This window comes from Pseudonaja textilis, chromosome 1 (assembly GCF_049901715.1).
Source record: "Pseudonaja textilis isolate UNSWEBS1 chromosome 1, rPseTex1.2, whole genome shotgun sequence".
In the NCBI taxonomy this organism is placed as follows: domain Eukaryota; kingdom Metazoa; phylum Chordata; class Lepidosauria; order Squamata; family Elapidae; genus Pseudonaja; species Pseudonaja textilis.
Window position 1 is genome coordinate 224006735 of NC_141990.1, and position 26711 is coordinate 224033445.

General features: G+C 38.9%; 1 protein-coding gene across 1 annotated transcript in view; it reads right to left on the reverse strand.

Annotated features, from left to right (window-relative positions):
• Window positions 1-2429: 2429 nt before the first annotated feature.
• ANKRD13D (ankyrin repeat domain 13D) overlaps window positions 2430-26711 on the reverse strand; it is a 29746-nt gene continuing 5464 nt past the window's right edge. The window contains exons 4-15 of the mRNA XM_026719614.2: window positions 25789-25834; window positions 25101-25244; window positions 24792-24981; window positions 23061-23127; window positions 22856-22937; window positions 19867-19928; window positions 19526-19656; window positions 19178-19335; window positions 18583-18741; window positions 17054-17217; window positions 16542-16621; window positions 2430-3486 (exon numbers count right to left, since the gene is read on the reverse strand). Coding sequence (XP_026575399.1) covers window positions 3210-3486; window positions 16542-16621; window positions 17054-17217; window positions 18583-18741; window positions 19178-19335; window positions 19526-19656; window positions 19867-19928; window positions 22856-22937; window positions 23061-23127; window positions 24792-24981; window positions 25101-25244; window positions 25789-25834 — 1560 coding nt within the window. The 3' untranslated portion in view covers window positions 2430-3209. The remainder of the gene's footprint in view (window positions 3487-16541; window positions 16622-17053; window positions 17218-18582; window positions 18742-19177; window positions 19336-19525; window positions 19657-19866; window positions 19929-22855; window positions 22938-23060; window positions 23128-24791; window positions 24982-25100; window positions 25245-25788; window positions 25835-26711) is intronic.

Below are 26711 nucleotides of genomic sequence, written 5' to 3' on the forward strand. Positions count from 1 at the left end.
GGAAATCATCAAAAGCAGTAGGGCTGGTTTACCAGATTGATATAAAAGAGCACAAATTATCAAGAGACTTCCTCTATGATATGGTCAGAGTTGAAAATCACCTGACTGCATCACTGACCACAAACACCGGTGAGACACCAACAAATATTGATATGACATGCTGTGATCAAAGAACAAGTCGAATGCTGAAATTCTCAAGTTTCTTGGCAGTCATCTTGTCTGTCCCTTTACAACAGCCCCATGTTTTGGTCTACAATAGTTACCACAACAAATAATTTTAAGGCTCCAAGAGTTAGTTTATTGTGATAAGCGTATCAGGAGCTGATCATCACATCGAATTATTGAGGGTACAGTATAGTTTTTTAATATAGTATAATGCATCAATTCTTGAATATTTTGAAATAACTTGTCTTGCATTCTGACTTAATCTGGCTGTTTGGGGCAAATACTGGTGGTAGTGCCTAGCCAACTATGGCTGATCTTAAAAACTAAGGAAAGTTGAACTTGGTTACTACTTCTTGGACAAAGCAAAAACGCTAAGGCTGGAAACTGAAAAACATCCCAGAAGATGGCAGTAGGGAAACACCTTTATATTGTGGACCAAAAACCTACATGGAATAGTCCATAGAATTATTAGAAATTGAGCTTGATTTGAAGGAGACCGTAACAATACTGCATTTTCTCTTTTTTCTCTGGACATAGCTTGCTTGAAGTTGTGGAGAATGAAGGCAGAAAGTTTCATATAGTATATGATATACTAGCAGCCTCTGCACATGGTTTTCGGTCACAATAGATACGATCTCCAGGTTCAGGTAAATATTTGAACTCTACTCAGAATCATCCCTTGATCTTCCAATCCAGTCAGTTATAAACAGTGACAACACACTTCATAACACAGTATTAATCTCTTAAAATTACTGATGCAAAATAAAGCTACCTTCCATTTAATGTACCAAGTGAATATTCTAACTAGCATTAGTGTTCTAATGTTTCAGAGAAGAACTTGGATTGTCCAGGGATTGTTCATTTTTCAAAATATGCACCTCACATATCTGAACAAAATCAGATGCCCTGGAACCTCTTCCATACCTTCCTGAATGAAGGAATATAGAGTAAAAAGGCTATACAAAATGAACACAACTAATTAATGGTTATTGCAATTTTAGTAATATTAGAAGTATTTAAAAAATTGTTTGACAGACTTTTATCACATGGCCTCATAAAGCCACCAAGGTTTTGTCACATCACACAAATTACATTTCCGTGAATGACCACTAGGGGGTTCATGTAAGGCAGGAAATTAGAGCATCAAAATTGATCTTGTTCTGTATTACTGTAGTAGTAATGATACCAAGAATTGACCACTGGACAAATATGAGATTTCAGAATTCTAATTATTCACAGAACATAGTAATTTGTACTTCAAATTCTGTGAGCCAACAAACCATATTATATGGCACCCAAGAAGATGGCGGGAAAAGGCTTCAGGAAATACAGAAGCAAACCAAAATGAGCAAGGAAGCAAAAAGAAAAATGCACAGTGAGCAAATAGCCAGAGAAAGAGGAACCTGATGAAAGAATTGCTGGGAATGGAGGTTTAAGAGGGGGAAAGCATGGGGAATTAAGGCAAAGAAATATTTAATCCAAACATGAACCATATTCTGGTGCAGCCTTCAACCTATTGCTCCTTAGATGTGCCTCCTGTCCTCCAATGAAGGCAGAACAGAATGGTGGCAGTTTGAATTAAGAGGACAGTGAAAGAAAAATGTAAGGAAGCTGCTCAACAAACAGAGTGGCTAAAATAAATGTTAGAAATGTCCTGAAAAGCTACGTTCAGAGATAGAAGTGACTGCTAAAATTGAAGAAAATGCAATTGGGTGGGGTGGGGAGCTTGGTAAAACTCTTGCAATCTCAGTGGTGTGTTGCTAATCCTTGATCTGGAAATTCTGCTATTTATTGCTTCCACTGTCATCATAGCCTTGTAAGTAAAAGGAAGATGGGAGACTTAAGAAGGCACATATGCTAAACATTTCATATAATAATTTAAAATAATCAGATATATTATTGACTGCAAGTTTTGGTTCTAGAAGTAGGACCATTACCTCTTGTTTGATTGAGTTCATAAAAATGAAAGATTATCAAACATACAGAATTCTATGCATTTGGCTTGTTGAAATGTTGCACCTGACTGGTTAAGTAATTCTTTGTGAACAATCCACTAATTCCTTCTTAAGACATGCTACCACAGCCTGATCATTCAAACCATAAACTGAGGGTTGTTTTTTTTTTTTAGTAAACAAATCAGCTTGTTCAGTAATTTAAACATGATCACAAGTACCACAAATGGAGCCTCACATTATGTTTGTATGAGAGCCACACAAACTGTGACCAAGATAGTTGAAACTGAAGAAAGCTACCAAAAGCAGATGCTGGTTTCATGTTTTTTATTTAGTATTCCTGCTGCCCAGAGCTCCCCGTGCCTGGTCCCCAGACAGCAGGAGAAAACTGCTCGAGTGAACCCAGCTGTTCCCTTTAAGACCCACTGGGTTCAGTTTTTAAAAAAGCACACACCTCCGCTCCCTTTCTAGTATATATCTTTAAAGATATAAATAAAATAAATTAAACACGGGAAGAGGGGAGAGCAGCAGCTCATGATGAGGAAGGGGGGCGGGTGGGGGAAGACAGGAATGAGTATTATTCATCAAGCTGCCGCCTGACTTCAGTCTTACTGCAAATATCAATGCATTGAGCTCCTGGATCCCACCCCCTCTATTGCCCCAATCCCCAAGAGAGGCCAAAACCCATGCAAAGACAGAAGCTGCAACAGCACACTTCTAGCACCCTCAAAAAAAACCCTGCAAACTCATCTGAAAAAGAGAAACATCTTTCATTATTTTTCCATTCTTTCCTATCAGTTGCTGCTCCTTTTCTCTTACTCCCCTTCTCTGTGCTGTAGAAAACAATTCCTCCATGAAGGATAAAGCGGTTAAAAAAATTACAAGAAATAATATTAAAGGACGGAACCAAGTGAACCACAGGAAATGCAGAAGGTTCTGTCTTCTCACCTCCAGCCTGACCCCAACAGGAAAGGGGGCAAAGCATGGAACCCAACCCAATCCAAAATACAGTGGCAGCAAGGAGAATTAGGCTGGGTGGTGTGAGGCTTGATTGAGCAAGGCCAAGGGACCCCTTGCTAGCAGGCTGGGATGCTACTTCTCTGTCAGAGAGAGCTGGAGGATTCGTTGCAGCTCCTCATCTTCTTCACGGTGTTGGCGCTCCCGTTCTTCCTGCTCCCTAGACGACAGCTCCATGGCCAAACGCAGCTGCTCATCAAAGCTGGGGTAAGGTGGAGGCAAAGCTGAGGAACCGCTTCCATTGGTGCTGAGCGCTGGGTTGCCCTCAGGAGCAGGCACATCATTGCCACCTCCAGACTCCATAGGGACCAGGCCTGGTCCTGACTGAAGGAACATGCTTTCTTGGATGGCCCTGAGAAGGAAGAGGAGAGTTTGTTGCAATCATGAGAAAGAGACACAAGTTGCCCTTCTGCTTGTTCAACAGGTGTACTTCAGCCCACTTAAAGGCCTTCAAACATATTTCTGACCATGCTGTGAAGCGCTGCATACCGGAGCAACTGAACACAAGGATAGGTTTTTCCTGGGTGCCATCACTCTGCTAAACAAATAATTCCCTTAAACTGTCAAAACTATTTACTAAGTCTGCATTACTATTACTATTCATCTTCTCATCCTTCCTTTCAGCCATCTCCTCCCACTTATGACTGCATGAATGTAACTTGGTTGCTTGTATCCTTATGATTTTTTAAATCGACGTTTTACTAGTATAATTTGATTTGATCCCTTATTTTTATGTTTTCTAGTATGATTTGATTGCTCACTTGTACCCTTTGACTACTATTAAGTGTTACACCTATGATTCTTGACAAATATTTTTTTTTCTTTTTATGTACGTTGAGAGCATTTGCACCAAAACAAATTCCTTGTGTGTCCAATCACACTTGGCCAATAAAGAATTCTATTCTATTCTATTCTATTCTATTCTATTCTATTCTATTCTATTCTATTCTATTTTCTCATGTTAACATTCTGATTGTCTGGCTCAATCTCGAGTTTCTCCGTGCTCATACAATTACAAAAGAGCCTCACTGCCAGTACAAACAAAGCAATGGGTCAGCTTTTGATTCAAGCTGTTTGCGCCGATTATATACAATGCTGACAAAAACCTCCTGAATTTATTACATTTCCTACCTAGGTAATGGATGGAGCAACATTTTTGTCCTTGTAATAAACTCATGTTCACACTACGGATCACTGCCTGAGGACAGATTCTCTTTATTACCTCCTATTACACAAAGCTCTTTTCAATTTTGTGATTTAAAAAAAAAAATCTTACTATTTCCAAATCAGAATGTGATTCATTTAATCAAGCACTTAAAACACAATAGTTAACACAGGGGTCCCCAAACTTGGCAACTTTAAGACTTGTGGATTTCAACACCCAGAATTCCTAGCTGGCTGAGGAATTCCGGAAGTTGAAGTCCGTTAAGTCTTAAAGTTGCCAAGTTTATTTATTTATTTTATTTTATTTGGTTTGTCAATTGCTTACAAGATAATAGGTATAAGTAAAAAACATAGTTATGAATACATGGATACATATAAGAAAAATAAAAGAAACAATAGGACAGGGACGGTAGGCACATTGGTGCCGTTATGCACGCCCCCTACAGGCCTCTTAGGAAGGGGGTGAGGCCAATAGTAGACAGTCTAAGGTTAAAGTTTTGGGGGTTTGGGGAAGAAATCACAGAGTCAGGTAGAGTGTTCCAGACACTGACCAGTCTGTTGCTGAAGTCGTATTTCCTGCAATCAAGTTTGGTGCAGTTAACCTTGAGTTTTTATCTGTTGTTTGCTCTTGTATTGTTATGGTTGAAGCTGAAGTATTCATTGACAGGTAGGACATTGCAATGTATGATTTTATATACTATACTTAGATTGGACCAAAGGCAGATACAGATAATCAGAATTGGAAGGGACCTTTTAGGTCATCTAGTCCAACCCCCTGCCCAAGCGGGAGACCCTACACCATTTCTGACAAATGGCAGTCCAATCTCTTCTTGAAAATCTCAACTGATGGAGCTCCCACAACTTCTGAGGGCAAGCTGTTCCATTGGTTGATTGTTCTCACTGTCAGAAAGTTTCTCCTTATTTCCAGGTTCAATCTCTCCTTGTTCAATCTCCATCCATTATTCCTTGTCTGGCCTACAGGCCCTTTAGAAAATAGCTTGACCCCTTTCCTCCCTGTGGCAGCCCCTCAAATATTGGAAGACCGCTATCATGTCTCCCCTGGTCCTTCTCTTTACTAGACTAGCCAAGCCCAATTCCTGCAACCGTTCATTGTATGTTTTAGCCTCCAGTCCCCTAATCATCCTGATTGCTCTTCTCTGTACTTTTTCTAGAGCCTCAACATCTTTTTTATAATGTGGTGACCAAAACTGGATGCAGTACTCTAGATGTGGTCTTACTAAGGCTTTATAGAGTGGTATTAGTACTTCCCTTGATCTTGACTGTATCCCTCTGTTCATACAACTTAGGATTGCATTAGCTTTTTTGGCGGCTGCAGCACACTGCTGGGTCATATTTAGCTGGTTGTCCACTAAGACTCCAAGATCCCTCTCACAGTTACTGCTATTGAGCCTGGTTTCACCCAGTCTATATGTGTACTTTTGGTTTTTCTTGCCTAAGTGTAGGACTTTACTTTTCTCTACATTGAATTTCATTTTGTTAGATACGGCCCAGTGTTCTAGTCTGTCAAGATCCATCTATATCTTGAGCTATCTTCTTGGGGGTTAGCTATTCCTGCCAGCTTAATATCATCTGAAAATTTGGTAAGTTCCCCTTCTATTCCCTCATCTAAGTCGTTTATGAAGATAGTGAAGAGTACTGGGCCTAAGACGGAACCTTGTGGCACCCACTGCTTACTTCCCTCCATGTAGACTTAGACCCATTAAGGACTACTCGTTGAGTATGGTTTGCCAGACAGTTGCGAATCCATCTAGAGGTGGTGCTATCTATTCCAACTTTTTCTAGCTTACTAAGAAGTAGGTTGTGGTCTACTTTATCGAATGCCTTGCTGAAATCTAAATATATTATGTCCACAGTATTTTGCTGGTCGACTAATTTAGTCACTGTGTTGAAGAATGAAATAAGATTGGTTTGGCATGATCTGTTTTTAACAAACCCGGGCTGACTGCTAGTTATTACTTTACTTGTTTCTAGATGTTGGCAGATCGGTTTTTTTATTATCTTTTCCAGTATCCTCCTGGGTATTGATGTTAGGCTGGTTGGTCTATAGTTTCCTGGGTCTGTTTTTTTTCCTTTTTTGAAGATGGGAACCACATCAGCTCTTTTCCAGTCCTCTGGTAGTTCCCCGGTGCTCCAGGATTTTTGAAAGATATGGTGCAGTGGTTCTGAGATTACCTTTGCCAGCTCCTTTAAAACTTTGGGATATAATCCATCAGGCCCCAGTGATTTGTTTTCATCAAGATCAGACAGGTGTTCTCTTACTATTTTTTTTGCTATTTTTAACTTTTATTTCTGGTCTGTCTTTTACAGTTATGTTTTTGGTGGGTTGAGCTATAGTTTCTTTTTGCGTGAAATCAGATGCAAAGAATGAGTTAAGCAGTTCTGCTTTCTCTCTGTTGCCTGTTACTTCCTTGCCTTCTTCTCTCTTTAGTGGACCGATTGTTTCCTTGATTTTTTTCTTGTTATTTATATGTTGGAAGAAACTTTTTTTTAATTATCTTTGACTTTTGTTGCAAGTCTTTATTTGTTCTGAGCCTTTGCTATCCTGACTTTGTCTTTGCAGATTCTGGTTATCTGCTGATATTCTGCCTTAGTTGTATGTCCTTCTTTCCATTTTTTGCACTTGTCCTTTTTTTCTTTCAATTTGCCAGAGAGATCTTTGTGCAGCCATGCTGGTTTCTTCTTGGATTTCTTGTTTTTCTTTCTCAGTGGTATTGTGCTGGTCTGGGCTTCTATGATCATACTTTTTAGAGTATCCCAAGATTCTTGAGTTGTTTTCCCCTTTAGGATTTTCATCCATGGAATCTTTCCCAAGTTCTCTTTGAGTTTATTGAAATCAGCTCTTTTAAAATCCAAGACTCTGGTGTCATTGTGTTCTGTTGCTTGTGTTTGTGTTATGTTGAATTCTAGTATGACATGGTGACTCTCACCCAAGGTTCCTGCAGTTTCAACTCTGTTTGTAAGAATTAAGTCCAGTATGGCTGTCCCTCTAGCTTCACCCTCTACCTTTTGGACAACAAAGTTGTCAGCTAGGTTGGTTAGGAACTTATTTGATTTCTCACTTGGTGCAGAATTAGTTTTCCAATTGATATCAGGATAATTGAAATCTCCCATTACTATGGTTGTGTGTTTCTTGCATATGTTTGTTAGTTGGCTGGCAAAAAGGACATCTATTTTTTCTGCTTGATTGGGTGGCCTATAATATACACCTATGGCCATGTCATTCTTTTTTTCTTTTATATGGACCCATATGCATTCTAGGAGGTTTTCATCTTTGGTTTCATGCATTTCTGTAGCAATATAGTGGTCCTTTACATACAGTGCAACTCCACCTCCTCTTTTATGGGGTCTGGGTTTTTTTTGAATAGTTTGTATCCTTCTACCAGTATGTTCCAGTCATGGGTTTCATCCCACCAAGTTTCTGTTATTCCAACTATATCATATTTACCTTCATGTATTCATAGTTTGAGTTCACCCTGCTTGTTCCCCAGATGTCTTAGTTCTAGGTTTTCTAGGTCTAGAATTTCAAGTCTGGTGGCATAAGGTATTCTGCAACAAGTAGAGGAGTGGGGAACTCTTCTTGTGAAATATTTCTGGACTTTCTCAACTGTGTAAATATCAGATACGTAATGTGGGTTCCAGACTGATGAGCTGTATTCAAGTATTGGTCTAGCAAATGTTTTGTATGCTCTAGTTAGTAGTGTAATATTACCAGAGAAAAAGCTACGTAAGATTAGGTTAACAACTCTTAATGCCTTTTTGGCTATGTAGTTACAGTGGGCTTAGATCATTAGAGATGAGTACTCCAAGATCCTTACAGAGTTTGGATCATCAACAAGGTCTTGACTATTCAGCCTGCATTTTATTTTCTGATTTTTTTTTTGCCAATATGTAAGACAGAGCATTTATTTGTTGAGATTTGAAGTTGCCATTTGTTTGACCATTCTGATACATAGTCGAGGTCTTTTTGAAGGGCAGCAGTATTGTCTGTGGTGTTGAATAGCTTTACATTGTCAGCGAAGAGAATGCAGTTGCTCTTAATATGATTACAGAGGTCATTTATGTAGAGTATGAAGAGAGTTGGACCTAGAACACTGCCTTGGGGGACACCACTGTTGACAGGTACAGAATTTGATAAGACACTCCCAATTTTGACCATTTGTTGTCTGTTTGAAAGGAATGCTTCTATCCAGTTATACAGGTGCCCAGAGATACCATAAGATTTTATATTTAGGAGTAGTTTGTTGTGTACCACTGAAGCAAAGGCTTTACAGAAGTCTATGTAGATTGCATCTATTGCTTTGCCCTGATCGAGTTGTGGTAGGCCATATGTTTTTGCAGTGTAAGAGTTGCAGATTGTAGGATAGTTTTTTTCTGAAACCAAATTGTTTATTAGAGAGTAGGTTGTTTGTTTCTAAGTGGAGGATAATGGATTGGTTAATAATTGATTCCATGACTTTACAGGTGACGCAACATAAAGAGATTGGTCTGTAATTTTCAACTAGGCTGAGGTCTCCCTTTTTGAAGATGGGGATGACTGTGGCTTGTGACCATAGTTTTGGCAAGGAGCTGGTCCTGAAAAGATTTTTCAGAGATTATGCTTAGAGGTTCGGCTATGGCAGTGGATAGCCTTTTTAAGAAGTAGGCACATATTCCATCCAGTCCAATAGATAGAGATGGTTTTAGATTGCGTAGTGCTTTTTCAACATTGTCTACTGTAAAATCAATATGTATTAGATCATTGTAATTGTCTGTGGATCGACTAGGAAATACTGGGCATGATCCATTGCTGTTTACAAATACTAACCAAAGAATGTGTTAAGGAGGTTGGCTTTAATAGTGTCATCATTGCAGTCTTTACCATTAGGTCCTTTCAGGGGTGGGATGGACCTAGAGACTTTGTTTGTTGTTTACAAAATTGTAGAAAGCGCGGGTGGAATTGGTGCGTAGGAAGTTTTCCTCTTGTTTAATGTGATAATTGGTGCATTCAGTCTTTATCTGGTGGCATAAATTTTTGTATCGGCTTTTGAAGTTGGCAACGTGACCATATTTGTTTTTCCACCAAAGTGATCTCTTTTTGGATTGAAGCTTCCTTATTGTTTTGGGTAATCTGTTTTTTCTGGTTTTTGGAGTTGTTATTGGTTCATATAGTTTGATGACTCTTTTGACTTCAAGTAAAAATATGTTGTAACGGTCTTCAACAGTATTGCATTCAGTGAATAGAAATTGCCAATCAAGGGATAAGAGATCGTTGTCTATAAGATCATAGTTGCCTTTTTTGAAGTTATAATTGGGGATCACATTGTTGTGTTGATTTTTGTGTGGTTGTACGTTGAGACAAAGGTCAATCATGCTGTGGTCACTGTTGGAAAAGGGTTCTTTAATTTGTATTCTGTAAATTGAATTCAAACTATTGCAGAAGATGAGATCGAGGCAGCTGTTAAGTCTAGTATTGTTGGTTACTAGTTGTTCCAGTCCCAGGTTTGTTACAGCATTGTAGAAGGTTGCATGTATGGGTTCAGTTTTACATTTGTTTAGGGTCCAGTTAATGTGAGGTAGATTGAAGTCACCAAGAAAGATAAAAGTGTGTGGGCAGGATATTGCCCATGTTAGTAATGAATTTAGCTTGTTTACAAGTTCAATGTCATAATCAGGGGCTCTGTAACACAGTAAGAATCGAAATGTGATATTTAAGGATAGTTCACAGACGATGGTCCCAGGAAGAGCAAGCTCTTGGGTAACTTGGATGTTTTTTAGATGTAAGGACTTTTTATAGAAGATGGCAACACCACCTCCTCTACGGATTTCATGATCTGATTGGTAAACATGATAGTCTCTTACTGTGGTAGTGGAGTCAGGGAGAGATGCATTGAGTCATGTTTCACAGACAAATATGATGTCGAATTTAGCCATATTTAGTAAGAGGAGAAATTCAGGTATTTTATTCACCAGGCTTCTTGCATTTTGGAGACCTCTGAGTTAACGGGACATGTCACATTGAACTGATTCTGTTTATCACAGAATATTTGTAACTTAAACAGTCATAGCAACATCTGGATATCCAGACAGTTGTGGGCTGGGAAGCAATTTATTATCAACTGCATTTGCTTATCTGAACCTTACCCTGTATTCAGATGCTAATGTTGAGACTGCAGCTGCATTCGCAAACCTCTTGCTTTGCAGATATGTTGCAATTACATTTTTCAGAATTCTTATCATACAGGTAGGTAAAAGACAAGAGACTGGGAAGACTGTACAGATAGTCCACAACTTACAACAGTTCATTTAGTGACCATTCAAAGTTAGAAGAAGTATTGAAACCAGTGACTTATGACCAGTTTTCACACTTAATGATTGTTGCAGCATCCCCATGATCAGGTAATCAAAATTCAGATGCTTGATTCATATTTATGACAGTTGCAGTGACCTGGGATCATGTGATCACCTTTTGAGAACTTCTGACAAGGAAGGTCAATGGGGAAGCCAGATTTACTTAACAACTGTGTCAGTAACAGTTAACAACTGCAGCTATTCACTTAACAACTGTGGCAAGAAAGGTTGTAAAATGGAGCAAAATGCACTTAACAACTGTCTCACTTAGCAACAGAAATTTTGGGCTCAATGGTGGTCATTAGTTGAGGACTACCTATATAGGAGCCAAAGAAGTGGGACTTGAAGAATACTTGTGAGCATTTACAATTGTATACAAAGGCTTTTAGAAAATATACTATTTTCTTTCATTCATGGATCAAAATGCCTGAAACCTTGAAGTCTCAGTTCAGGCATATAGGCTACTCCAAATTAGTGGAACTGTTCACACACAGATTTTTTGTGAAACACACCAGAAAGAAGCAGCTAATAAAAGTAGAGATAATGTAGCACAACAAAAAAACATTCCGGGGCAATTAAAAATTCTCCGGCTTTGAAGAAAACATAAACTAATTCAACAGGAGAAACATTCCAAGGAGAGAGCACTGAACTAATGGCAGCATTGTTACCAACTAGGATTTTCCCCAGGTGCTGGCCATCTTATTTTGGATGGTAGTGCAATCAGAAAATGGGTTTAATCCATGGGCAGGCCCATGCTAGAACAGGTGAACTTCAGGCACAAAAGGTTTGCGGATCTTTGCTTTGTGTTCAGAAGTAAATTGGAAGCCACTTAAGTTATTAATCATTGACACAATGAATCCCAGAACCTGGGTCCATTCTGCAGCTGAGCAAGCATTATTTGGAATGAATGACAGTTTGTGAAGACCTGTCATGTATAGTACATAAGATACTTATATTTTACTCCCCTAGGTTGGGAGTTTTCCATAAATATACAATGGAAACCATATAGGTCTCCCACAACAGTCTGAACTATAGGGGCAATTGCAAATTGAATAATTTGATCGGGAATAGGCTGAACCATATTTCTAGGCATATTGAAAGTAGATGTATCTATTTCTTTTTTTGTCTGGATGAGATGAAGTGGAGCATTTAAATTATCAAATAAACTATGTCCATTTCTTTCTATAGCTTTTCATGGGCTTGCTGCAAAACTGTAAGAATCACAATTCTTGGGCTTGCCTAAATTGCTATTTACTGCATTTTCCCCAAGCGCTCTCGGATGCCTTTGTTGATGTCTATTTTCTTAAGTTGCTGTAGTTTGCTGCTGAAGTAATTCCCAGAATAACTTCAGGGAGGAATAGCAAAAGATGATGGATGTTTCTGGCATTAACTTTCACCAGTCATTTAGTGGTTACTGAACTGCATGCAGTAATGATAGAGAAAGCCTACGGTTTCCTATTAAGTGCATTTAAAACTAAAAACAATTTGGAAGACAGTAATAGCTTGTGATAGTGCTGTGCAGAAACTGCTGTGAAATGAATACTGGACACATCCAGGGTAGATATGCATTTTTTGCCACAAGCAAGATGAACTAGCACAGCAACAGGACTAATGCAAATTAATACCTTACATTAATAAACCATCTGTTTTGCATTCAAACTCAGCCAAATTTGCTGATGAATTACAAGTCAGTGATTTTATACTAGATTCTTTTAAATTGGCTTGCTGAAAAACGGTGAATTTGAGATCTGTTAGCTTCACGAGTGGGCTATGCAGTGCATTAAACCATGATTTAAGTTATGAACAAATCATAACTGTGTCATTTGTAAATTAAGCTAAACAAAACCAAAACTAATCAGAGGCTTATAACAAGCACTTACTGTTTATATTTGTTATTTTTGGAAAATTTGTATTTTATATACTTTGGTTATATTATAAAGTATTTTATTAATCTTTTATAATTTATTTCAGCCACTTTATGAATAGAGTGCGCAATGGGTCAATAGTTAAGAGCCGCGGTGGCACAGTGGTTAGAATGCAGGCTACTTTTGCAGGCTACTTCTGCTGACTGCCGGCTGACTGCAATTTGGCAGTTCAAATCCTACCAGGCTCAAGATTGTCTCAGCCTCCCATCCTTCCGAGGTGGGTAAAATGAGGACCCAGATTGTTGGGCGCAATAGGCTGACTCTGTAAACCACTCAGGGAGAGCTGTAAAGCTCTGTGAAGCAGTACATAAGTCTAAGTGCTATTGCTATTAAAGATACTGAGTTTATCAGTTGGAGTGCTGCTAGCCCAGGTTTGAGACCCAAGTGCCGTGCAATGGGGTGAGTTCCCATTCCTGCCCTCGTTCCTGCCCACCCAGCAGTTTGGAAGCAATGCAAGTAGATTAATAGGTATCACTTCGGTAGGAAGGTAACAGCATTCCATGCACTTTTCATGTATAGTCATGCTGGCCACAGAAAATGTCTTCAGACAACGCTGGCTCCCTTGGCCAAAAAATGGAGATGAGCACCATGACCTAGACTTGGACACAACTGACAGGGAAACCTTTTACCTTGCTTTAAAAATATGCATATCTTAAAACTCATATAATTTTGATTATATTTTAATGTGTTTTATTAATCTTGTTATAACAAATAGGTAGTCCTTGATTTACAACAGTTTGTTTAGTAACCATTCAGTTATGACGACACTGAAAAAAGGGACTTAAAACCATTTTTCACACTTACAACCACTGCAGCATTCCCATGGTTGTGTGATCAAAATTTGGACGCTTGGCAACTGATTCATATTTATGACAGTTGCAGTGACCTGGGATCATGTGATCATCTTTTGTGACCTTCTGACAAGTAAGGTAAATGGGGAAGCCAGATTCACTTAACAACCATGTTAACAACTATAGTGCTTTACTTAACAATTGTGGCCAGAAGGGTCATAAAATGGGGCAAAGCTCATTTAACTAATGTCTATCTTAGCAACAGAAATTTTGGGCTCAGTTGTGGCCATAAGTCTTTACTTAGGACTATCTTTACTTTATTAGCTGAGTTAAGAACATGCATGGGGAAACCTATAGTACTCATGGATAAGAAAGCACAATTTGGTGTGGGGTGTTTTAGCACATGAAATTCTTAGTTTATCACATGTATGCTGAATATATATGTAAATGAACTACAAATTTAACAAATTAAAAACAATGCAAATCAGAAAAATCAGAAGTGGACATTCAGTCAATAGAATCCTTTGCTTGTTACAACAACAGGCCCTGACTGTCACCTCTTACTGTATTTGCTTTCGATAAAATGACATAAATTTATAAGGGTTGAATAAAGGAAACAGCTTCTAAGTTCATGATCAGTAAATAAACATAATTTTAAAAAGAGCTCCAGGGAAAAGCAAGCTCTTCTGTAGAATATTTCTACACTAAACACAAAAAAGATAGTTGAAGATTTCATGCTCAACAGATAGTATGACGTACCTCCTTGTTTAAATCTGCCAAAAACAGAAGTAAAATACTAACATAATAACTAGATTCACACATTCCAATATGTTATATTATTATTTATTAAATTTGTTTGCCACCTATCTCATTGCAAGTTGGCTTCGTTGTGATTTTAGGTGAATCCAGTCATTACTGTCTAATCTGTGGTTATAACCATAGAAGCCAGAAATGTGTTTCAAAATGAAATAAATATTGAGGATTTTAAAACCTGAGGATAACTTGTGTTAAAAATATAAAACCTTTAAAAAAAATTTTCAAAGAAAAATGAAATAATGACTTAAAATAGCAATAGCAATGTTTTAATCTCTTTTTCCTAACAGCATTTTTTCTCTTCCCATTTCCCTTTTTCAGATGCTTTTCTATCTGCTAATTTTCAAGCCTATATTAGGTTAATTATAACCTAAAATGTTGGAAATACACCTTGATGGGGAAGCACTTATATAGTAAAAGAACGAAGCAAACGTTGCTGTTTCTTGGATCTAAATTTCAACCTACCCACAACAGTTTCTTTAAAAAGAAAAAAAAAATCAAAAAGCTATCAGAATTTGGTTATATGCATGTGATTGTAAATAACATTTTCTAATTTAAAATATAGTTTATTCACATGCCATCAATTCAGGCCGTATTGGGCACAGAAACATAGTTCTATTGCCAGCAACTGCAGCATTGAAAAAGACAGTGAGTAAATTCAGGAGCTGAATGCTACCGGGTCGGCCCAGTTCTATAGAACAGGTAGCTGCGAAGAGCAGCTGACACCGAACCGATTCAGTGTTTGGCCCACATGCCTGTCCGGGCTCTAGGCTGTCTTTTATTCCCTGCTTTTCCCTCCTCAGCTGCTTTGTGTGGCACAGCTGAGGTTGAAAAAGCAGGAAACAAGAGGATTTTCAAACGCTGCGCACTCGTCACAGCACTTTGTTAGCAGTCCAAGCATCACAGTTGATGATTTCTTGCAAATGCTACACACACACGTGTTATGATTGTCTGCAGTTCGGAAAACTGGTAAATCGCTCCACTGGCTGGCCCCTCTCCTCCCCGCCAACTCACTCCTTACCTGGCATGCGAGCCATCCAACTTGCCTGGTTTGGTAAGTTGCTATTTTTCCTTTTTTTCTCCCTGACCATCAGTTGTTCTGTTCTGCCGGGAGATTTAGATTAGTAGAAAGCAGAAAATCCTTTGATTTCTTGCTTTCTAGCTAATCTCAAAGCAGAGCCAAACCTTCCTTAGGACTGAAGCTTCTACTTTTCAGTGCAGACTCAGGTAGCCGATTGCAAATAGATAGATCTGTGATTCTGTGACCAACTCAATCTGCCTGCCTTCTTTTGGTTAAAAGTTGCTCTTTTTTTATAAAAAATTCAATATTTACATATATGGTATGTTGTGAGTTAATTTTGTGAGTTTGCTTGCAAGCAAATTTTATGTGACAGACTCAGGTAGCTGATTGCAGATGGAAAGATGAATCTGTGATTCTGTGAGCAACTCAATTTGTCTGCTTTTGGTTAAAATTTGCTCTTTTTTATAAAAAAATCAATATTTACATAAATATTTATAATATTTACATACAAGCCAGGCCCACCCAGTCACATGACACCAAGCAATGCCCAGTCAGCAAGCCAGGCCCACCCAGTCACATGACCATCAAGCTACACCCACAAATTAGGCCACATCCATAGAACCGGTTGTTAAGAAATTTGAATCCCACCCCTGAGTAAATGTTAAAAGTTTCTAATCAATTCAAATATATCCCTATAAAGCAGACAGAAACAGGTATTTTTCAAGAAGCAGTCTTTTTAGAGTATTTATATAACCTGACCATGGCACAGATAGCATGCTTCTTTTTGCTATTCACAGACTAAATTTATTTTTAAGACAATCACTCCTACAATATGTGTAATAACTAAAAAGAATGATTCTCAGGCCTAAGAATTTTATCTGTAAGCAAATATATGAATTATTTAGGGTACAAATTTTCATTAAAAAAAACCCAGTCACAATTCTACTATCAATATCAGATTTCTCTTAAAACCAAACCAAACTACATAGTCATGCTAGTGGCATCCCACAAGCCAGAAATGAGCTAATGAACAAAATCTCTAATAGCTGGGAAAGAAGTTTCCATGCCCTGCATAGTTCTTGTTCCTTTCCATAACAGGAAGAAGAAACCATATAAATATATGATTTTTTGCTTTAAACTACATAATTATGAAGGAAAGGCAGAGAACTTAAACTAGAAGGATAGCATGCAACTATCTTAATTCATGTAGTTCCTGGCACCTTCTCCCAACCAAATTCTGTTCTAGTAGCAGCCGCTGCTTCCATCACAATAAAAAAGAAACAGAGTCTGGCAGGAGAGCTAGATATGTATTTGAATGGAGGGTGTGCGTTTTACAGATACTCACCGTTCCAACTGTAGTTCCTCATCGTAGGTTGGTGGATTGGATCCTGGCCGTGTGTTGGTCAGAGCTTCCCAGATGGTAACCTAATAAATATATGGAATGAAGAAATAAAAGTAAAAAACAGTCAACAGGTATCATCCAGTAGTAGACAGCAATTGGAAACTTTTGGGGTAATTAATTAATCAATTAACTAATCGATCCCATGACTTATTGAATAGTTTGAGATCATGTTTAGCTTTAGGTCTCCCCCATACCTGATCCCTAATAAGCAATACAAAGTACCAGTAAGACTATATTTAATCCCCCAGTGCTATATCTAAACTTGTTCACAAAGAATAATCTCCAGTGACAATACCTGGGGGTTTATTTGCTATGTTGTCCTCCTATTTTTGTCTCGTACCACACAACCTTCTTAGACCACAGACCCTGTTTTGAAGAACCAGTTAAACATGCTTTTCTGCTAATTGAATACAAAGCCTTTCCCACCACAGTCCAGTTGCTGCCCTCACAATCACCTGATCTGTCTCTGTGCCAGCATCCAGGAGACTCTGTTGAATGGCAAATTGGAGGAGGTCATCATCCTCATCCCTCATGGGCTCCGTACGGCCTGCACCCAACATTGTGTAGCCTTGGGGCACCTCAAATACAGATGGATCCACTTCACAGGGGAAAGGGTACACTAGGGGCAAGGAGAATAACATAACAGTAACTACAACAGGGATTGGGAAAATAGCATTAGCTATACTACATAAAACCAAAGGCATATCAAGACAGCATCCTGTTTAGACCATCATCAGTTAGAAGCCACAGGGAGACCTACAAATAGGACGTAAGTACAATGCCTCTCTCTGTTTACTGCCTGGAAAGGAAGGCATACAAATATGGAGTCATTAGAGTGACTAGTAGTACCATATCCACTATTAAGTTGTCTATATTGTGTTAAGATTGTCTAAAATTGTGCTCAAATATCATAAGAGTTTGAATGGGTTTAACTATGTCCTGTATTAATTAAACAGACAAACACCTAATCTCTGTCTTACTTCCCCATAACTACAGTAAGGTTCTCTTTTTGATCAAGCCATATACTTTCCAGAAGTAAAGCAAATACACTAAATCTTCCCAGGTGAACCAAGACATAACAGTTTAGCAAAAAGCTGGCATTACTCAATTTTCTCAGAACAATAGAGAGGGAAAGCACAAGACTAAATTAGTGTGAACTATTATTATGCCAGAGTAATAACAACAGCAAAATCTTTAAATGGAAACAACAATTGGAAATTGTTTTACTAGCTCTGCGCATCAGTCCTAGATAGGCAAAATAAGATTGTGAAAAGTTTGGGCAAATTCTGTGCAGAATCCTTCTAGACAGCATTTTCTGAGGTGAAAGGGAGAGAATCAAGTGCAAATTCAATATTTACGGTTGCTGCTGTTAGGACCAGTATGGATCTCTGCTAGGAATTTTTCCTAGAGTAAGGTAAGTGGATGAAGGAGACGGATTATGGACAAGAACAGCACAGTCTTTCTTTCAGTTAAAAGAGTCATTCTTTTAACTAGTCTTTTCCAGAGCAAGCAATCTTTTAGCAGCTGTTCCATGATAAATATATATTTTGATAGTTTGGGGAAGCAATGGTGATGTAATGTTACCACACAAGTGGGCAAAGCATAGATTTTCAAGAGGTTCCTTTGGGGCTTGGGTTGTATTTTAGACAAATAAAGTTTGTTTGGAAGTTTAAACTTAAAAAAAAAGAGAGGGAAGTTCACACTTTTGTTTGATGAAAAATATTGGCATAATTTCTGAGGTGCTATGGGAGTTACAGAAGCAGAGCCTAGGACCCGTCTGGCAGCTTATGGGATGCAGACTGCACATCCTGTTTTATCCTTTTCTCTATTACTTCTTCAAATAATTCAGTATGGACTGTTGGGCATCATCTCTTCCAGCTCCAACAGCTTCTTTCCTCTTTTTCTTTATCCAGTTTTACCAAAGGTTACATCACTGAAGCCATAGAAGCATTGGGTATAATTTTGATATGGCCCTTGATCTTACCTTTAGTGTTGCTGGCTGCCTCTGCCCCAGCACTTGGTTCCTCGCTGCTGCCAGGGTATTGGGTAGGAGTACAGATCCGCACTGAGCTTAGTGGCTCATCACAGCCACACAAATTACTGAAAGTGATCCGGGCATTGAGCACGTGGAAGAGAGGGATCTCTGAAAATGACAGGGAAAACTTATAGAAAAGGGAAAGAAAAGAATGAAAGGATGGGAACTATTTATTTTCAGGTCTCTTGCTGAACCCATCAAAACATTATTAATAAGAATATAACAATATAAAAAGAATCCTGATCCTGGACTGGACCAAAAGCCATCTAGAGTAGCCAGCATTCTACTCCTACAATGATTAACTAAGTGCTTCTATAGATCAGGTATGTAATAGTGCCTCCCACTTTCTGTTTCTCAGTACCTGGTCTTCAGAAATAAATATCAGCAACCACAGATCTACTGTTACATCCGACTTTGACATACATCATTCCTGCCATACTCCTGTTCCCTCTGCCACACTTTGTCTTCTAGTTCCACATTACAATGGTTAGCACCATCACTTGCCACTCCCAGTTTCAGCCAGTTTGCTTTGCATCTCTCTCACCGATTTTAACTGGGAAGCCAGGAGGTAACTTGAGGGTGATGAAATCACGTAACTTGGCAAAATGAGCATTGCTGATCGCCATCAGATCAATAATAGGTGTCACCTGCTCCACCAGGGAGAGGGGATGGTCCTCACAGAGCCACAGAGTGGCCTTGAACCTAACAAATAAGGAACAAGTCAGTTTCTAGAACTTTCCTTTCTTCCATCTTAGCACACCAAAAGGTCTAGCCGTCATGCTCACCCTTATGGATTTTCATTCTCACCCCCCAAAAGCATCAATGCTAGTCTTCATGTCTTGTGTTTCCCACTGTATATCAATGCTGCACTCTCTTTCCCATCTGCACTCACCTCTGAACTTTGCTGGACATCTCAATAGGGCGGCCAATATTACGGGACTCCAAGTTGAAGTTGGGGTCAAAGTATTCCTCAGGGGTGATAGATGTTGGGTTTGTGGGACTGGCTGACTGCAGCACAGGGGCCTGAAAAATGGGAAGCAGGATCTACTCTAAGCAGAGGATTCTAGCAATAATTGTAAACGCCACATAAATACCAAGTCTCACTCCCCACCAGTCCCACCAAACTGGTCCAGCGTAAGTCTCTTGTTGCTGCCTTCCTCCCCTTTAGTTCCTCATCCAGATGACTCAGCTAGCACCCTTTTCCCTGTGCAGGGAAGGAACCTTGTTACATACCCCATTCTGGGCTGCATGCTGCTGGGCAATTCCTAGGAAGGACTGGAATGGAGTCTTGGAGCCTGTAGAGTGAGGAAAGGACATCCAAAAGAGTAAGTCCTATGCTTCTTCTCAAAGAAGCACTTCCGTTACAATTACCTATTTTTATCAGATGCTTATAATGTTTCTTTAAAATATATCCATCCTATCTGTTCGTTACAGCATTCAAGGTGGCATGCAGCATAGAACTTGTGCTTTTGATATTAAAATAAACATGATATACTAAACACTTGCAGATAAAACAGTTTTAGCACTAGCAGCAGCAGCCCTTGAAAGATAATAAAATACTACAGAAAATGTCTCTTTTATTTCTACAAAGATGAGCATCTCCCCAAGTGAACCCTTTTTAATATTACAGTGCAAGACCTACATAGCACTGAAAATGAAATGTGAACTGAGGCTCCTCCAACATCCAAATATTGGCCTGTCCCCCAGCCCCCCTTTCTTTAGACCCTTAGCAGCAGCAGCAGCAGCAGACCACTGTGGAAAGAAACTAAACCAAAAAAGTTTTCATTGGCCTGCCTGGCTTCCAGCTAAGTTGTCCCCTCATCGCATCTTAAAACTATTCCATTATGTGGAACAGCTATTTGCCTTACTTTGTATTTCCCCATTGAAAAAAGAGACAAGAGATATAAACATAATTCAAAATAATAATAATTGCATAGTACATTGAAACTTGGTGTCTTTTCCCCATCGCTGTAGAAATGTCATGGGAAAAGCTTCATGTCACAAAATGCTTATGTATGTCCCAGTAATATATCTGACTGTAATTTGCCCTTCTCTTTTACTATAACCGCTACTACTATATTATATAAGAGCAGGCATTCACTACTCACTTGTTATTTTTTTAAATTTTAAAAAAATAAATTTAGAAGCTTCCCTTGAGACCCAAAATGATTCTGAGCTGGTTACACTTAAAACAAGAAAGCAGTAAAGAAAAACTTAAGCATCTGGATAGATTAAGTAACAACCAATCACCCAGGACCTTCCAACCTCCTATCCCAAGGCTCAGAAGAATAGTCAGGTTTTTAACAACTTGTGGAATGACATCAGGTAGGTAGGTAGGTAAATAAATCAGTGGGGAAGTATAATTCCAGAAAGCAGACACTGTAATAGAGAAGTCAATGCCTCCGACAGATGGCATTGCTTGATCAAGGGTTCCTAAAGTACATCAACCCTACCAGATCTTACCAGATGAGCAAAACAGTAAGTGATCTTCATAAAATGTAGAGCTATGCCTTAAAGGCTTTTAAGGTGACCAATAATCAATACTGTATCACCTGGGCATTTCAAAGCATGTCCAATAACTATCTGGAGACCATTTGCAGCTTCCAGGATTTGTTCAAAGGCAGCCCTCTGTACGTGGCAATAGCTCAATATTTACCTGGCTTTCCTAAATATATTCTTTCTTTACAGCAACAAGTATCTTATAAAATGTCAAAAGAATTTGTCCCATACTGCCCACTCCTAATACTGGGCAAGACTATTTACTTATCTACCTCACTTTTCCTCCAAGAAGCTAATTTATTTTACACTAATAAGAACCTGGTTGCAAGGGCTGCTAAGATAGGGAATAGGACAAGTGATTGCAGCAAAATAAACACTGTACATAATTGTGGATAAACCTATCTGCAGATAAGACAACACTATGAATTTCAACCAAAATACCATGAAAAATGTGCCACTCGCAGATAAGCTATCCCTCAATTTTTAAACTGCAACCACAGGCAGGAAACTGCAAACTGTTATGTCATTTTTTTATAAAACCATGTGATGTTAAGGTTGTGACAGTCTTTAAAAACTCTGAACTCTGGTCTGTAGAGAAGCCAAAACTAATTTTGGGGGTATATTTTGGAACCTAACATTCTCAGCTTATCCATGAATATATACTGTATACTTTCTTCAGAGCTGGTTGGTATTTTCCTTAATCATAGAAACGAATGATTAAGTTTTAGAGTGTTTAAATTACTCATCTCTTTTTACCGGTAAAATCATTTTGGTATTCTGGAAGGCCAGCAACAAGGAAGGAAAAGCTTCCACAATTTGCAAGAATGGATCTGTTTTTCAACATGCATTCAATGCAAATACAGTTTTTGTCTCATTAAAAAAGTATTTTTAAAAATATTTTAATAGTGCTATCCTGTGTTATCTAAATGTATAAGAGTAAGGCATATTGATAAATTGAATGCATTGTCAGTATAGAATCCTATTTTTAATCACCTGAGAGTAAGTGCCATCAAATTTATTATTTAAAAATGTTAAAAATGCCAGCAATATTAGCTGGTGTTTCATTTTAATCTCTATACAATAGTTTGATTGTTGATTTGATACTATATTGATTTATTTACTACATCTGAGATTGCCTGGAGTGAAAAGTACCATGTAAATTTCATAAATAAATGAACAAATGAGAAATCAAGAATCACCTCGGAGGCTCTCTTGCATTTTACGTAAGAATTCAAAATTTACACTTTGTTTAAAAGATGCTACATCTAGATTTCTAAGTAGGTTTCTTATTATTCCAAAGCCACAAAGACCAGCACCTATAATCTTGTTATTCAAAAATCTTTCTTCCTATACTGTTTTCTATTCCCCCGCCCCCATACAAAATATTCTATCACAAGTAATAGAGCTTTAAAGTTCATCAGGTTAGTCATTCTCTTTCAGTTCAACTTATCTCACAGGGGTGGAGAGATATAACACCGGACATAGCAGTGCTTTATTCAGTGTATTCAATTTTTGGGAAAGATGTAAACATAATAAATAAGTAAATGAAATATAAATATTCCATGTTGAATTTGCTGAGGACAAGGCAACCAAGGTCAAAGAACAATTACTAAAGAGAGAGAATGAATAACTGGAACTATCATGAGGACAAATTATCTACAGCATAATAGACTGGTTAAGTCAACATGGGTTCAAAACTGGAAGTAGTACATGTGTGCTCTACCTTTGTTGCGTGTTTTGTCCTGGTCAGACAGGTGCTCGGTACGTGTTTTGGTGATAAGCTCCACATTGCTGGCACTGTAAACCTGGAGAAGCACAAACTCATTTATATTATTTGATTCCTTCAAAGACTGCTAATTAGAAGTACAGAAGATAAGCTAAATCTTGACATTTATGTTGGATAATTATACAAAGACAGAGAATTGTACCTTGGCTTCGTAACCACTGATTACTTCCATTTTCTCCGAGCGCCAGCCCCAGATGCCAGATTTGTTCCTGAATAGAAAGATATTCCTGAGTCAAGTATGACAATGGCCCAAACTTGCACATGGAATGGATTCCTATTTCAGTCTAAATCTCAAACTCTGTGATGCTGAAATGATAAATAACTTTTTGTGATCTCCCCACAAGAAATAAAGTTGTTATACTATGTTCTGACAGGATTCCCACTGTCAAACAGACCACCTCTTTTACCTGGAGAAGCTGGTGGTCAGCTTCATTAGGAGAGCAGAAGGGCATTTGGTTAGTACTCCAATTTTTTGTGTGCAACCCCAGACTTGCACATCAAAAACTGAATCACTGTCAGAGCTCATGTGCAAGTCATCTGGGGTTCTGGACACAAGTCACCTTAATTGTGCACACAAAGCCAGAGCCCTGTCAGACTATGTTCTTGCTCTGTCTTTGGTACATACCTAGCACAGCTGGATTGTTACCAGGATCTTTGTCACTATTTCACAGTTTTATTCGTGGATAAGGTTACATAAAACCTTTCTTTATCTGAACTGCATTTCTTTTCCTGTTTTTAGAGGTAGTTTTTTGGTGCCTATCTGTGCCCAGAACCTCTGGACGATCTATGCTACCAGGAGAACTTCTTCTTCAAGACATTTGGATAAGGATGGGTCGCTGCCTTCCTGCACAGAAGGGAATGTACTGCTCGTCTCCTGGCCAAGTTTTCCAGATCTGCTGAGACATCATTGCTGCTGCATCTCAACTCTGCCCACTTTTCTCAATTCTCTCTCTCACCCTGAACAAGGGCTGTGCAGTGTAAGGAAATTCCAAGTGATATTAGCTTTCTCTTCCACCCTGTTGTTCCCCCTTCCCAATCCAGCCAGGATGGATGCATGGAAGCTGCTGGCAGCAGACAGAACAGGAAAGGCCGTGCTAGAAAACACGCTGAGAGTTCAGCAAGCATGCCTTGTAGATGGCCAATGAAAACATGGAGGTGCCCATGGAGCAGGGAGATGTGGAAGTAGCAAATCCTGAGGTCACCCTTGATAGCATGAGTTCTATCAGTTATACAGTTTTGGTTGTACAAGTCTAGACTGCAAACACACAGCTGGATCACTGCCATCCATGCATTACACTGCTTGGATAAGCAGACAGTCAATTCACAACACCAGGGTGAGATCAAGTAACTTAGGAATTATGTGATCCCTAGTATGAGAATCCCTCACCTAAAAATATTAATTACATTAAATGCTGTTATTGCACAAATAGACCTGCCTATACCTCTACCTTTAAAAAGCCTTAACTAAAGAGACTAAGTGGTGTTTCCAGAGCAACTATTTTCTTGTGTAAGGAAACCTGGTCTTCCAGTAACCAGACCAAAGGCAAAAGTAGGATGTTTTGTCATAATAAACTTCAAGCCATTTCCAATATAAGGCTTCCTGAAAAAACTATTTAGTGCTCAAAGAATCACAGAGACTTTCTTTCCAAGTTGGGTCTCACTTCAATTTTGATTTCCTCGGCTCCCTCTTATGGTATAAGAACATCAAGCAGCTTACAGGATCAAAGCAAAACCTTTGGTAGTTTCTCCTGCTCTTGCTCCCCAACAATTGCCACACAGGGTCACTATGTTCCTGCTCCTCCCGCACAATCCCCCCTATATGGGCACTGATAAGCACTGAATAATACATTCCCTTCCGTCTGCCAAAACTCACCGCTCGAAGGCAATATTCTTGGTATCAAGGTGGGTGGAGACAATAGGAGATGTGAGGCGACTGGCAACATGTTCCTCCGAAGGCTGCATGGCAGCCAGCATCAGCTCAGGCTCATGCAAGGCTAGTGACAATGTCTCAGTGTACACAACCTGCTTATCATGGTCAACTTCCATCACCACAGCATTTTCATCTAAAAAAAGGGGGAGGAGAAAGAGGATGAAAAGGCAACCTTGGAAGAAAAACACTTTCACCCGAAACCACACGTGTCACTGAGCACGCGCCCATCTCCCAAGAAAGGGATATTCTGACCTTCGCCTTTAAAGATGTAGCTGCGCCGGCCCCGCTGCCAGGTCATGTGCTCAAAGCCCAGTAAGGTAGTGTCTACCCGCAGGTTTTCACCCCGCTTCCATACCCGATACACATCGCTTGGACATATTTTGGAGACAAGAGGCACTGCAGAGAGAGAGAGAGGAAGATAATAAACAGAGGCATAAGGATCATTACCTGGAACTATTAAATAATGAGTCACATTTGTACAAGACTGTTTTCCATGAAGGAATTATAGCCTCTTTAAAAGTAGGGTAAGGTGAGACAACAACATGCCTAAGAATAAACAACAAATTTAATAGGTCCCTGAGGCATCTGCGTGGGACCTTCCCAACCTTCCAAATTATCACTTAAAAGCTTCGGAGCACTACTTGTGTTATCACATGTTAAAATCCCCTGGATAGGCTGCCCACGGAAGAAGCCACTGCACTGACTGTAGAACAAGAGGCAGAATTCCTTTTTTCACAAAACGAACAGTTAGTCCACATGCTCTGCCAGTGATACCCTTTTTGAAAGTTAGTGGCCAAATCTATTCTGAAAAGTAATGATAATAACCAAACAAGGAAATCTCATTCCTTAGTTCAAATATTTTTCTGCACACCATCTTTTCTATCTCGTGTTCATTTTTCCTCTTTACTCACTGAATTAGACACCTGAAGTACTGACTTACCCCAGCTGGTAAACTCCCACTTCATTTCCACATAGAAGTCAGGGGCCTGAGGAAATGGAAAACTAATTCATTACAAACCAGAAGTGAAATCAGTACAAACAAGAGAAGGGACAGGAAGATACAACCTCTGTATGTTTTTCCTCTGAAATAGACAGGGCTTAACACTATGACAAATCTTTTGTCAGTAGGAGTATATTATGCAATTAGGTTTGGCAACTAGCAAGGCCAAGAATGTTTCAAAAGACACTGAAGAAGAAAATATTTAAAAGTTCAGTGCTGATGTTTTCAGGATTCCCAGAAATTACTTCTGAAATCCTGAAAGTGTGCCATTCCAACTTATTTCCTACAAATTAACATGGTAAAGAAATGTAACTGCACATACTTCGGACAGAAATAAAAGATGTTAATGTTGTTAACTGCAAGTAGTCCTCGACTTACAAGGGATTGCTTCAAGTTATGACTGACTTTGAAAAGGTTACTTACAACTTGTCCTCAACATTACAACTGTCACATCACCCCTGAAATCACAGGATGGCATTTTGTGCACTTGGCAGCTGGCTCACATTTATAACCAGATGCAGCATCCCAGGATGTTGTAATAAACTTCAAGCCATTTCCAATGTAATTGTGTTTTGATTGTATTTTGTAATATTTTTGCCATTTTCCAGCAAAAAGCAACTAACAGTGCCTATTGGATAAACTGGATTGAGACTTACAACTATGTGATTTGCTTAATGACTGCAATGACTCACATAAAAACAAGTCCGGTTATGTAGTGATTCAGCTTACAATTGCAACAACTTGCAGCCAAAATCCCACACTCAATAGTGGTCATACATTAAGGACTGCTTGTATCTAGACTATTATTTTTTAAACCAAATGCAGCCAGATCTTAGAGAAAAACAGAAGAACAATCCACAAGA